Raw genomic sequence first — 14631 nt, forward strand, 5'->3', positions numbered from 1 at the left:
CCCACCCGCGACGGGCCCTCCCACCCCTCCCACCCGCGACGGGCCCTCCCGCCCTCCCACCCCTCCCACCCGCGACGGGCCCTCCCGCCCTCCCACCCCTCCCACCCCTCCCACCCGCGACGGGCCCTCCCACCCCTCCCACCCGCGACGGGCCCTCCCGCCCTCCCACCCCTCCCACCCGCGACGGGCCCTCCCGCCCTCCCACCCCTCCCACCCGCGACGGGCCCTCCCGCCCTCCCACCCCTCCCACCCGCGACGGGCCCTCCCACCCCTCCCACCCGCGACGGGCCCTCCCGCCCTCCCACCCCTCCCACCCGCGACGGGCCCTCCCGCCCTCCCACCCCTCCCACCCGCGACGGGCCCTCCCGCCCTCCCACCCCTCCCACCCGCGACGGGCCCTCCCGCCCTCCCACCCCTCCCACCCGCGACGGGCCCTCCCGCCCTCCCACCCCTCCCACCCTCCCACCCCTCCCACCCGCGACGGGCCCTCCCGCCCTCCCACCCCTCCCACCCGCGACGGGCCCTCCCGCCCTCCCACCCCTCCCACCCCTCCCACCCCTCCCACCCCTCCCACCCCTCCCACCCGCGACGGGCCCTCCCACCCGCGACGGGCGCTCCCGCCCTCCCGCCCCTCCCACCCGCGACGGGCGCTCCCGCCCTCCCGCCCCTCCCACCCGCGACGGGCGCTCCCGCCCTCCCGCCCCTCCCACCCGCGACGGGCCCTCCCACCCCTCCCACCCGCGACGGGCGCTCCCGCCCTCCCGCCCCTCCCACCCGCGACGGGCGCTCCCGCCCTCCCGCCCCTCCCACCCGCGACGGGCGCTCCCGCCCTCCCGCCCCTCCCACCCGCGACGGGCGCTCCCGCCCTCCCGCCCCTCCCACCCGCGACGGGCGCTCCCCCCCTCCCGCCCCTCCCACCCGCGACGGGCGCTCCCCCCCCTCCCGCCCCTCCCACCCGCGACGGGCGCTCCCCCCCTCCCGCCCCTCCCACCCGCGACGGGCGCTCCCCCCCCTCCCACCCCTCCCACCCGCGACGGGCGCTCCCCCCCTCCCACCCCTCCCACCCGCGACGGGCGCTCCCCCCCCCCCACCCCTCCCACCCGCGACGGGCGCTCCCCCCCTCCCACCCCTCCCACCCGCGACGGGCGCTCCCCCCCTCCCACCCCTCCCACCCGCGACGGGCGCTCCCCCCCTCCCACCCCTCCCACCCGCGACGGGCGCTCCCCCCCTCCCTCCCTCCCTCCTTGCTCTCTCCCTCGCTCCCACCCTCTGCGCTCGCTCCCACCCTCCCACCCTCTGCGCTCGCTCCCTCGCTCCCACCCTCCCACCCCTCTGCGCTCTCTCCCTCGCTCCACCCTCCCAACCTCTGCGCTCGCTTCATCCCTCCCTCCCACCCTCTGCGCTCGCTCCCTCCGCCGCGCGCGCCCTCCCTCCCGCCCCTCCCCTCCGCCGCGCGCGCCCTCCCCTCCCGCCCCTCCCCTCCGCCGAGCGCGCACCCTCCCTCCCGCCCCTCCCCTCCGCTGAGCGCGCCCTCCCCTCCGCCGCGCGGGCCCCCACACACCCCCACCCCCCCCCCCCCCCCCCCCGCCGTGCGCTCTTTTGCGCCTGCTCTCTTGCTCGCTGTCTTTCGAGTTCGCTCACTCTCTTTTGTGCTTGCTGTCTCTCTCTCACTTTTGCGCTCACTGTCCTCTCGCGCTCACTGTGTCTCTCTCTTCCTCTCTCTTTCACGCTCGCTCGCTCTCTTTCGCACTTGCTCTCTCTCGCGCTCAGCTGTCTCTCTCCCTCTCTCTCTCACGCTAGCTGTCTCTCTCTCTTTCGCGCTCGCTATCTCTCTGTGTCGCGTTCACTCGCTTTCGTGCTCACTCTCTCCCTATCTCCCTTTCGTGCTCGCCCGCTCTCTCTCCCTTTTGCTCGCGCCCGCTCTCTCTCTCCCCTTTCGCGCTCGCAGCCCGCTCTCTCTCTCCCCCTTTCGCGCTCGCGCCCGCTCTCTCTCTTCCCCCTTTCGCGCTCGCGCCCGCTCTCTCTCTCCCCCTTTCGCGCGCTCGCGCCCGCTCTCTCTCTCCCCCTTTCGCGCTCGCGCCCGCTCTCTCTCTCCCCCTTTCGCCCTCGCTCCCCGCTCTCGCCCTCGCTCTCGCCCTCGCTCTCGCCCTCCGCTCCCGCTCTCAGCCCTCGCTCCCGCTCTCGCCCTCGCTCCCGCTCCCGCCCTCGCTCCCGCCCTCGCCCTCTCTCCCGCTCTCGCCCTCTCTCCCGCCTCTCGCCCTCTCTCCCCGCTCTCGCCCTCTCTCCCGCTCCTCGCCCTCTCTCCCGCTCTCGCCCTCTCTCCCGCTCTCGCCCTCTCTCCCGCTCTCCCCTCTCGCCCGCTCTCCCCCTCTCGCCCGCTCTCCCCCTCTCGCCCCGCTCTCCCCCTCTCGCCCGCTCTCCCCCTCTCGCCCGCTCTCGCCCGCTCTCCCCCTCTCGCCCTCGCTCCCGCTAACTGTCTCTCACGCGCGCTCGCTCTGTCCCTTCCTCCCTTTCGCGTGCTCGCTCTCTCCCTTCCTCCCTTTCTCGCGCTCTCTTTCGCCCGCTCTTTTGCGCTCTTGCGCTTGCTGTCTCTCTCTCACTTTCGCGTTCACTCTCTTTCATGCTCGCTGTCTTCCTCTCTCTCTCTCGCTGTTTCCCCCTCTCCCTCTCTCTCTCTCTCGCGCTCGCTGTCTCTCTCGCCCACTCCCTCATTGTCTCGCCTGCCCTCTCGTTGTCCCTTCATGATCTGCATCAGTTCCCCCTCCCACTCTCACTGACTGTATGTGCTCACACATGTTTGTATTTCTTGCTGTCTTTTGTTTGTGCTTCTTAATGTGAGTCTTGGCAAGCTTGCATCTTTCTCTGCCCCTACCCATCCTTCTGCACCTTGGCTTTGACTTGATATTTGTGACAATAATTAATTTGCTTTATTAACAGTTATTTTTTAAAAAATCAGTTTGGAAGTAGAGCTGTAATATAAAGATGAGATTTCTGTGTATTAATATTTAAATAAGAAGGTTTCTGAGAACTCCTCAGAATGAGGTGATAGTCAGTCTTGGACAAAGCAGAGACAGACATCCAGCAGACTATGTAGTGACAATCTAGTCGGAGAGAGCAGCTTGTAGAGTGTAGTAAAGAAACCCAATTCCTGGGTCTCATGCTAATTCATGAAGAATCAACAACGTTGGATTGTATCCAAGTTGTTGGCCAAACCCTTGAGAAGCAGCACAAATCAAGCCTGACCTATTCGTTATTTTTCCTGAAACCCTGTGGCCTAGAAAGCTATATTTTGACTCTTTTCACTCATTGCAATGATGAAATGATCCAGTCCATGCTGGGCAAGATCGTTATTTTCAGCTAACGTTGGACCAATACTCTGGAGATGAATGTTAAATTCCCATGGCAGCTCGTGGAATTAAAAATTCACTTAATAAATCTGGACTCTGATCATCAATTATCATAAAAATCTGCCTGGTTTACTAATGAATGTCTTAAAAATTAATATTACTCCCAAAAAAAAGCGACTTTAATCACATATGATAGTCCTCAGATGAGACCAGTAGACTCCCTGTCTGTATTGCTGTCGAGCTTCTCTTTAGAGAAGCGAATTAATTGTTTTTACCTTATCCGATCCACACATTTCCAGACCTAAGGTACTGCAATTGACTTAATAGAACATTATAGCAAAGTTACAGGCCCTTTGCCGTCAATGTTGCACCGACCTGTGAAACCAATCTGAAGCCAATCTAACCGACACTAACCCACTCTCGTCTATATGCCTATGCAATGACCATTTAAATGCCCTTAAAGTTGGCGAGTCTACTACGGTCGCAGGCGGTGCATTCCACGCCCCTACTACTCTGAGTAAAGAAACCACCTCTGACATCTGTCCTATATTTATCGTCCCTCTATTTAAAGCTATATCCCCTCGTGCTAGCCATCGCCATCCGAGGAAAAAGGCTCTCACTGTCCAGAATATCTAACCCTCTGATTATCTTGTATCTTAACCTCGGAAATGATCTAGCAAGCCACTGCGTTTGAGGAAAATTTAGCGAGGTCAGCATTACCTGTTTATTCTGTGACCCCTGGATGAAAATGTTGCTGGCAAATAGGGTGTGTAGAGATTGTGTCTAGTGCAATCAATCTCCAACAAAGTAGTGATTACACCATATAATGGCTAAAACTCGTTTGGGACTGACTGTTGTGCCTGGCAGAGGGGTGGATTGCAAGTTTTTTTGGCGCATAAACACCATCTTAGAACTGTTCCAGAAGTGTCTTGGCATGATAGGGGTAGTATTAGTTCGACAAGAGGGTGCTCCAGTGTAGCCACAGAGTAATGGGTGAGTACAATCGGCATTAGCTTCAAGCTAAATAAGCTTGAGATTGCAGTCCGGTCTTCAGAAGTTTCAACAAATCCTGGCCAATTGTTGAGTTCCTGATGAGCATGGTTTGGTAGTTCTCATGAACTGCATGAGAGTCTCTCCAGATGCTGAGTTCTCTCAGTAAACAAGTTTTGATTTTAATGTTCTAGTTATGGCTCAGCCTGGTTATCAAAATGCTCAAGAGCATGACCTGAAATTAATTCAGTTATCATTCTTTTGTAGAAGGACAAAACTTGCCTGAACTATAAGCAGTCTTTTACCTTGTATCATAGATCAACTCCTGACTGGGATACCCTTATTAACTACCCATGCTCTATTTCTATTTAACAAGTGACTACATTGTTAAGACCCATTAACTGCATCACCTTTTGGGGTTGCAAAAGGCTATGTATAAATGCTAGTCTTACCTCTGGTCTCACTCAGTTCCTTTTTCTGGACCTCTTTAGAATTGCAGATCTGATTTATAGAAGATGCTCCAAATACAAATAAAGGAAAATAAATTGTTTTATATCCACTGTTAGGCCCACTTGACTTTCCAGCTGATGGCCAGTTCGAAGAATGGAGGCTATTAGTTGCTGTTGGCTTAAATTCCTGATAGGATTGAAAACTGTATTGGACATTTCTCACATTTCATATGTTGAAATTTTGTGTGGTGTGCTGCTGTAGGCCCAAGATTATATCCTGCAGTAGTGTGCTACCAGTCTACAACTATCTCCTGGGACTGCAGTATGCTGTGGGTCAGGGACTGTGTTGTGATGGTGTCCTGTAGTTGGCTCCACTTCTGGCTGTGGTGTTTATCTGCCTTGGATAATGTTTTTTTTCTGGATTATCTCCCTTGCAGGTGAGAAGCCATACAAGTGCTCATGGGAAGGTTGTGAATGGCGTTTTGCACGGAGTGACGAGCTCACCCGACATTATCGGAAACACACGGGAGCGAAGCCGTTCAAATGTAACCACTGTGACAGGTGAGGCACCACACAAGCCTGTCTACTTCGTCATGTAATGGGGGGAAGCAAAGATTAAGAGTCAGGGTGTGAGGAAGCATGGTGCAAAGCATTATTAAGGCAATCAATGTATAAGACTTTCAAATCTAGGCCTCAATAGCTGCTCCCTAATTGGCACCTTACTGCAGCTCCGTGTTTTAGAACCGATCCTACTCCCCTAGTTGTGTCCAAAACCAGTTGTCGACATTCTAACCAGTTTGCAATAGAATTCAATATTGAATTCATTCAGATCTAATCTGGTCAAGAAAATAAAAATATTTTCTCTTAAAATTCATTTTTGTTCAACACTTGTATGGGTATTGAGATTTAAGAAAGATTGTTTAAATATATAACGGCAAGTTAGACACTATAGTAGGCCATTCAGTCTCTTGAGCCTGCTCTGCCATTTAATATGATGGTGGCTCGTCTGATTTTGAATGAGAAGGATATTCAAAACTTTTCCAATTTGATCTGGAGGGGTTTTTTCACTTGTTCTCATGATCTCCTGATTGAAATAGGAACAGCAAGTAGGTTGTTTGGCTCCTCAAGTCTGCGCTGCTGTTCAATAAGATATGGTTGATTTATTTGTGGTCTTAACTCTACTGTTCCCCATTAGTGTCAGCTCCTCTGTAAGTCAAGAATCTGTCTAATTCGGTCTTGAATATATTCACTGACCCTCCACTGCTTTCTGAGGAAGAGAAATCCCCAGATTAATATTCAAAAGAAGTCTCCCCTTATCAGTGTTTTTAATGGAGGCTACAGCAGAATGAAAATAGGGAAGATAATTCTGGTGACCTTTAGGGACAGAGTGGTCAGCACCAGGTGGTCATATGATGAAAGTTCCAGGAATATGGCTGCCCAGAGTAGATAACTGAACACCCCTCTTCTCTCAAGACCAGTGAAGAGAATCTTGGTGTTGAAATGGTGATAAACCTCTGAGGCCTTTGACCAGTTCCATGTCAGCTGTTGGCCTCAGTGTGGGAGAAACTGGTTGGCCACCTCCAGTTAACACACTGGCTAGGTCAGTTTCTTTCTTTCAAACCCTTCATGTCCTTTGGACCAGGCATGTGTTTCCGAAACTGGTTCTGTTTAATCCTGCCTTTCTGCTGGAGAACTTGCAAGTTATCTTAAGGAGCGGCTACCTTGCAGCCTATCAAATGCAGCCTGTTGGCTGGACCCATCAGAAAGGTACCAGTCCACCTCAAACCTCATGTTTAATCCAGAGAGTCAAGCTGGAGATGCAGTTGGATCTCTCCTCCCTGCCCTGCCCAAATCCTGTGTGCTGTACATAACCCAAAGAGTAAACAAGATGCAGTAAATAAGCCGACAGCACATTACCAGAGCATCACTGAGCAGTATTTTTATTATCCAACTCTGACACCTTGGAGCCTTCCAGTGGCATCATGCCAGAAAGTCAGCTGGCCAATAGCTGTGCTGTCATACTGGGACCAGAATGCTACTTTATGCCACCCTTCATTGTCTGGCTTTCCATCATTGGCTTGGTCTCTGTCTAAATATTGCCAATGCTGATTTTCTCTCTCTCTCTCTCTCTCTCTCTCTCTCTCTCTCTCTCTCTCTCTCTCTCTCTGTGTATGTATGTGTGTGTGTCTCTCTCTCTCTCTCTCTCTCTGTCTCTGTGTGTGTGTGTGTCTCTCTCTCTCTCTCTCTCTCTCTCTATCTATCTATCCATTTTCCGTTACTTGTTCTCAGTCATTTTTTCTCTTTTTCTCCTGCTGATTCTTTTATGTGTTCTGAATATGACTACTTTGTCTGCCGTCCTCTTCCACTTCCACTTCCGCTTCTCTCTCTCTCTCTCTCTCTCACTCTCTCTCACTCGCACACTCTCTCTCACTCTCTCATTCAGACAGTTTGTATTAGTCTCTTTGCTGCCTCTACAGATCTAACCACTACCTGTGGGGCTGTTAATTTACGGGTGCGATTATGAATAATTTATTGACTCTTCTCATCTTGTGCTGTCATTTATTTCCCATTAGTCGAGTTCAGTTAATGAAGCCGTGAGCGCAGCCCTGAACTGGCAGGCTGCATTGTGTGGTGTGAGCTCCCTGCCGACAACTGTGCAGCCTGTCATTAATTCGGTCTAATAACTTAATCGGGTGTTGAGGTGGCACACGAGGCCAAGCTGAGGGAAGGGGAGGGGTGTGTGAGGGATTGGAGAGGAGGCGCTCTGATCAGATGTCCCGCTGACTGCTTGACTGCAGTCAGCATGCCAGCTGGTGAGAAGCCATATCCACACCTGCTCATGGTGCCATCTGCTAAACAGATCGCTACCCACCTGCCACTTTGACCCATCAGATCCACTGTGTCTTGTCTCTCCCTGCCTGTCTCTATCTCTCTGTCTCTTTCACTGTTCTCACAAGCCTTTCATCCTCTTGCTCTCTATTACTCTTTTTCTCACTCCCACGTGCCACACTTACTACTTTTTTCTTTTGTCTGCTGTCTCTCACTCCCTGCTCCCCTGTCATTTTTCTCTCGCAGTTTCTCTATATCTCTTATCCTTTCTCTCTGTTTCACTCGTTCTTGCGCGCTCATACTGGGGAATCTTTGTTTAATTGGGTCAAGTTGACATGTTTCCGCTTCTGATCACTAGTGCTATCTAGTAGAAATAATGAGCTTATGAACGTTGATGGAGGAGAACCTTGGCCCACTCTCTACTCTTTCTACTGTATTCAATCTTTTTCTGTACATTTTCTTGCTTTTTAGCTCCCTCTATTGCATCTCTCACTTTGTCATATTTCCCACGTCACTAAACCTCTCTAAAGTTATCACTCCACTCTATTGTTCACAGTTGAAATGGGTGTACCAACTGAGTCTGATCTTGTTCTTAGCTGGTGGCCTCTTTACGTGATCTCTTGACCAGCTGTAATATTTCACTCAAAATCCCCTGGCTATACCTCATGGACTGCATGGACTGTAGACAGTGAAGCAAAATACCTTTGGTCACATGATTGTAATCTTCCTTTACAGAGGCATAAGCTTGCATTTAGATAGTGCCTTTCACAACTGTATGACATCCCGAGACATTCTTCAGTTGAAATCTGCTAAAGTAGAAGAAAGGTCCTATAGTGTAGTAATCATTGGTTCTGTTCAAAAGCAGCTCTAGTCCTGCTCCTCAGCTCTTTTCCATTGTCCTGTCGTACTTTCTCTTAAAATTTCCTACTGAAAACTGCAGTTGAATTTGTCTCCTCCACGCATCGGACAGTGTATCCCAGATCCTGACCACGTGCTATGTTTTTCATCATGATGCAGTTGCGTCTTTTGCCAGTCATACAATATTTGTTGTCCTCTGGTTCTCAGCCCTTCTGCCAATGGGAACATGTTTCTTTACCTGCTCTGTCTTGGTGCCTCATGAGTTTGAATACTATTGTCAAATCTCTCAATTTTCTCTAAAGGGAACAGCCCCTAATTCTCCAATGACAAAAATGACAAACATGACAACATGACAAAAATCCCTCATTCCAGAGTTCTCATAAACTTGCTCTGGGCCCTCCCAAATGCTGCTGTGACCTTCATAAAGCGTTTTGCCCAGAGTTGAACACAATATGAGACTGAACCTGTGTTTTACAATGGTTTATTATAAAATTCTTGCTATTAAATTTTAATCCTGTATAAGGCCTGGGATCTCATGCCTTTTTACTGCCTTTTGCAAATTGCTCCATCACCTTCAATGATCTGCTTACATTTTCCTGGAGGATTCTATCTCTGATTCTGTGCACTCCTTAACCCCTTGTAGCATTGTATCTTGAGTGTACCCCTAATTGTCGTCACTTTAAAGACGGTCCTCTTGCAGGCAAAATTGTAGTAGATCAATCTCTAGTGCCCTTTTACCTTGGAGTACTGCTGGCTCTTTTCCAAAAATAAGTTAAACCTCCTGTTACCATGATTACTGATCCCGAAATGTTCCCCTATCGATGTTGAACCACTTAGTTTGATGTATTTTTCAGAGCCAATTTGAGCAAGGCTTCCCTTGCTGGACTGGAAACAGAGTGGACTAGTGGGTGCTAATCATGTTGTTTTTAAAAGCCAATTCTCTATATTTACCTCAACATCATGTTTCCCCTTTGCTATCTGTGCCTGCAGCTCACCAATATTACTAACACACATTTTGTGTATTTACATAGATTTTAGCCTAATTATGATACAACTGCATTCCCTCTTATTCTGACCCCCACCTAATATTTTACTATTTTGTACTGTATCTGTCTCATTTAATTCTTTCTGCAACTTCTTTCATCCTTCTGGTTTTTTAGCTTGGTGACCCTGTCCGTTCTCGTGGATTGCACCACAAAGACATTGGTCTTGTTCCTGTTGAGCACCCTCCAGAAACTGGTCCCAATGCCAAGGAATCCTAAATTCTGTGCACTCCCTCAGTATTGCTTTGGGTGTGCAGTGTATTTTTGACGAAAGCACTGCTAACTGAGCGTGCTGACATTGAATTACACTGACATTCTTTGGAGCATATAAACTGCATGATGCTCTGGTCAGCCCACACTTTGGGTCCTGATCTGCTTATTGAGGTTATGAAGAGATTTGTGTAAAGCCTAGGAGCACATCTTCATTGGGACTCACTATGTGAGTGGTGACCATGAAGGACTTCACAATCATCAATGATGTAAAAAAGGCTTATGCAGCTAATTATGTGAAAAGTAAATTGGGAAAGCTTGACAAAGGGTCAACAGGTTCATACCAGCAAATGGCAAATCTACTATTGATTTTATCTCAAGGCGTGACGAAACTTGGAGTGAATTTCCAGTTAGGGCAGTAAAGACGGCACCCATTTAAATAATTGGTTACTACAAGGGAAAGTGTGGCCCTATGATGGGAGCTGAGTAATTTTATATTCTCTACCATTTGAAAGAGTGAGTAGTGATCTTGTTGAAATACAAGATTCTGAAGGGGCTTGACAGGGTGGGCACCAGGGTTGTTTCTGTTGACGGAGAATCTAATGCACAATGGTACAGTCTTGGGATAAGGGACCAATCATTTATGACTGAGATGAAAAATTTCTTTACTCAACGGATGCAGTTCTTTGGAATTCTCTACCCCAAAGGGTTGTGGATGCTCCCATTGTATATATTGAAGGATGAGAGACAGAAATTTGATCTTTCAGGGAGTAAAGGTGTATGGCAGGAGACAGGTAAATGAAACTGAGACCGAAGGTCAGCCATGATCATATTGAATGATGGAGCAAGCTCAATAGGTCCTATTTCTTGTGAGAACCTTAGGATCTTTCAAGAATGGGATTGGAGACTAGGAAAAAGGGGTGAATAATGTGTCAAATGACATTCCTCATCAGTACAAAACTTGAAATGTGTTATGATTGTGAATCTTGTATAAAGGAAGGACTCTTGCAAATCTGTTTCATTACCTGTTGGTGTGCTGCAGAGCCCTCTTCAATTATTCTTAATACCTGTATTCTCCAAAGTACCTCATCATTGTTCAATCAGATAAGATGCAGGAGCATGTCCAAACTAGACCATGTCCAGATTTGCATTTGACCTTCAGTGCATATCTGTTAGATACATTGGGAATATTAAACCAAATTCCTGCTCCTGAGCATTGACTCCGGCTAATGGTTTGTGGCTTGGACACAAATTGTGAAACTTAATCCTCCCTTCACCTTCTCCCTTGCCAATTAGATCCAAATTCTGTGTAACAGATTCAGGAAGAGTTCCTGATGATCCCATCTTTGAGTTAGATACTGCTGGGTATTGGACAATGAGGGCAGGATCACAATTTGACTCTTCTTCATTGAGGCACACAGTGGCTTAGGCTGTGGTAAGTAGCATCTGATACTCGTGGAGCTATCTCCAATCAGGCAAATGAGAGAGAGGTAGGCCCTTGTGAGGCCAACCTATGAGCACATGAATTATGAGTAGAAATAAGCTGTTTGGCCCCTTGAACCTACTCTGCCATTCAATGAGATCATAACTCATCTGTGTTTGTTCCTACCCACCCCAAATGACCTTTGATTCCTTTGCCTTAAAAATATTCAGTGACTCAGCCTCTGTTGCCTTCTGAGGCACAGAGGTCATGTAATAAAATTGTCTCCAACTTGCTCTTCACTTCTAACTCAATTGGGGGAATTGTGATGGTGACGTTACACTTTATACAATATTTTCCTGAGTCCAGGGTTCTGCATTCCTCCCATCACTGAAGGCTGCAAAGTTGGAATTGAGTTTCGATCACGTGCAGTTTTTGATAATATTTACAAATTTACATTTACAATATTTCCAAAACTTTACAAGAAGCAATCATGGGAAAGAATTCCTTGGTTGTGGGAGAGGGAGAAAAGGTTTGCGTTTTTGCTGGATAGAGAAGAGGGTTATGCTTTCTCTGTAGATCTGAATGCTTGAATAAGATGTTGAGACCCTGACATGGTTAGGCTGTTTTAATTTTAACGGGATCAATTTTCTTTCTCTCACTGTTTGCAGGTGTTTTTCCCGATCTGATCACCTCGCTCTTCACATGAAGAGACATGTTTGAGAAGATAACGAACTCTACACAACACCATGACATGACTGTTAGCGGGGAAATGACCTGTTCCTCAAGAACATAGACATGTGGTCAACTTGTTGCCATGTTGCAGTGAGCATGTGTGCATACATGTTTGCGCGCGCACACACACACTATAGTTGTATACACACCCACACACACTCTATATCTTGGTTATGCCTTATCCAGTCTATCGGTCAGTTAGACACTGCCAAATGATTACTGATTTCAATCGCATTTGGATTTCTGTTGCCATGGAAACCAAAGGGGATTACAAACTTGAGACCACCTTCCAAGCCTTCACAGAGAGAACAGTTGGTCTACTCGCAAACCAATTGGCCTTCCAGTTGTGGATGTCTAGCTCCCGTCGGGGATCATCTCCACATTGTCAGTGTTCTGCTGTTCAGACAATAGGTGTTTGGGGAAGGACACATCGAGACAACCTACAAGGAGAAGGAAATGGTGGTTACAACCCAGTTCTGCGTTTCTGTCATGTGTAACCTGGTTATCGTCAGGTGTGGCCAATGCCAACCCATCGTGGGCCTTTTCAGCACTTGCAGCCGAGTGGGATTTCCTTTAACTCAGCAGAAGCACGCCTGCTCCTCAGTTGAAGAGGACACCCAGTGTAGCGAAGTTTGAACAATACAAACAAACGGTTGCTGATGGCATCCTGTTCATTTTCGCTTGTATACCCAATGCCTGTCCCCACACACTGCACATTTGGAAGGATCAATGGCTGCTGGCACCATTCTGGGCTGATCCAAATACAACCGCAGCTAGGCTTGTGGGAATGGGCTGAATCACCCCCTCCCCTTCAAATGTGCTCCTCCCAAATCTTTGCGTTGAACTGGTCTGAAATAGATGTGAATTAACTAATTTATAAATGGTTTGCTTGGACCCTGCCCACCGCAGGCTGACTGCACAGACTTGGTCAATTTTGTGGGGTGGATGGGTGGGTGGGTGGGCGGGCAGTGGTTATGTTGGGATGTGGGGGCATGAAAGGGAGGAGAGGGCAGGTGCAGGATTTATTTTACTGAAAAGGCTGATGGGAGGCTTGCACCTTAACATCAGCTCAACTATAAACATTTGGTTTGTAAATGGCGATTTCTAATTGACCCTCCATGTAGATTGAGGGCCTATTGTAATTGTAACTAGGTGAATTTACTTTAAAGTTGGTGAAATCGCTCTTCTCCCAGTCAAATATTCATGTGTTCTTCCCAGCTGCCAAGCTACAATATGATTCTGAGCTTCTGAGGTACACACGGGTCGACACAGTCAAATCACTTTATCGGCCTTTTACCCCCCTCTTGCTTTGGAGGAAGTCTTTTTACTGGCCTCATTGTCTAGCTAATGCCAAGGAGTGCCAAGCTAAGTCGCCCTCCAGCTGACTGCCTTGTCTTCTCTTAACGCACTGTTCTTGGCCAGTGAGACAAACCAAAGATTGGGACAGACATTTGATAATGAAGAGCACCAATTCTCTTGCTCTCTCTTGCTCTCTTTCGCTGTCTCTCACTGTCTCTTCCTTTTTAAAAGATAATTTATTTAACTCAAGTATTTTCACAGTCACACAACACAGTTTTGATTCCACTCGTGTCCGCTGGTAGTTTAGTAAGATTGTTTCATGCTGAGTTCTGATGCCTGGAAAGACCCGTCTGTTCTGCCGCCTCCTATAGACTTCTGCTGGACTGACTTTCTCAGCTTGACTTTCAACTTGCTTTTTCTGTTTTGATGCCTGATTGAGGCCTTTCAATGTTTGACACACCCTTGGCCATGCAAAATTCTGACTTGCGCACTTCTATGCAACTTCTTGTAGAGTTGATCCTGATGCCATTGCATTGAAGGTGCAGTGTTCTGGTCATCTGAGAACATGGGAAAGGTGACTCGTAGAAAGAAGCCTGATAATTTGCATATCTGAGGTTCAAGCCTGTCTGAGAGTTAGACCATGGACAACTTGTGTATCTGTGGCAAATCTAGTCAACTACATGGCCTGCTTTTCCAGTCTAGTTTCCACGGTCTCTTCTCAAATGGTTCAATTGGCCCTGTATCTCTGAGAAAGGTGTTATACAGCTGGAAATTGGTAGGACAAGTATATGAAATTTCACACTTCCTTCCAATGAATTGAGAGACAGCATTGAGCAGGCAAGCATCTTATATATGGCTTAAACTAGAAGAAGGGTTCATTGAGTTGGCAGCTTTTAAAGCAAAGAATAGAGAAATTTGATGCTGAGGAGTGGGGGGGATGGGTGAAGTTGAAGGAAAAAAGAATGTCTTGAAGCGAGTAAGATTTAATAAGCAACTTATTTTACATGAGATAGTCTTGTCTCTCCAAATTGCACAAGTCTTTAAGAATAAACCTACTTTCCAGCAGTAGCTGTACGTGGACACCAGATGACTACCTGTGAGCTCTCTCATTACTGACCAGTTTACCCTTTTGCCCCAAATGAACTTGCCGCTGATTCATTATCTTGACAGCATGGGGTACATTACTGGCAGTTTACCAGGGACCCAGAAGGGAAAATCAACTCAACCCAATGTGGTACACTCTCTCAGTCCAAGTGGTGAACATACGACCAGGTTCTGACTCATTGAGAATTGTGCCTTATGAAGATGCTTGCCCTTGCCTCTGTTGTGCTGGCTGCTGCCCCATATCCTTTGAAGCATCGATCTACATGGCGCCACATGGCTTTCACTTTGTTCTCCAATCAGCTCTTCTGATGTACTCCAGCATTCTCATCCTGGTCAGTTAGTTTGAC

At 48.9% G+C, this 14631-nt stretch overlaps 1 protein-coding gene across 1 annotated transcript in view; it reads left to right on the plus strand.

Moving 5' to 3' along the window:
- The window catches only part of LOC140481921 (Krueppel-like factor 7), a 69444-nt gene extending 56629 nt beyond the window's left edge, over positions 1-12815 (plus strand). The window contains exons 3-4 of the mRNA XM_072578602.1: positions 5224-5347; positions 11818-12815. Of these exons, the coding sequence (XP_072434703.1) occupies positions 5224-5347; positions 11818-11869 (176 nt within the window). The 3' untranslated portion in view covers positions 11870-12815. The remainder of the gene's footprint in view (positions 1-5223; positions 5348-11817) is intronic.
- The last annotated feature ends 1816 nt before the right edge of the window (positions 12816-14631 follow it).

This window comes from Chiloscyllium punctatum, chromosome 10 (assembly GCF_047496795.1).
Source record: "Chiloscyllium punctatum isolate Juve2018m chromosome 10, sChiPun1.3, whole genome shotgun sequence".
Classification (NCBI taxonomy): domain Eukaryota; kingdom Metazoa; phylum Chordata; class Chondrichthyes; order Orectolobiformes; family Hemiscylliidae; genus Chiloscyllium; species Chiloscyllium punctatum.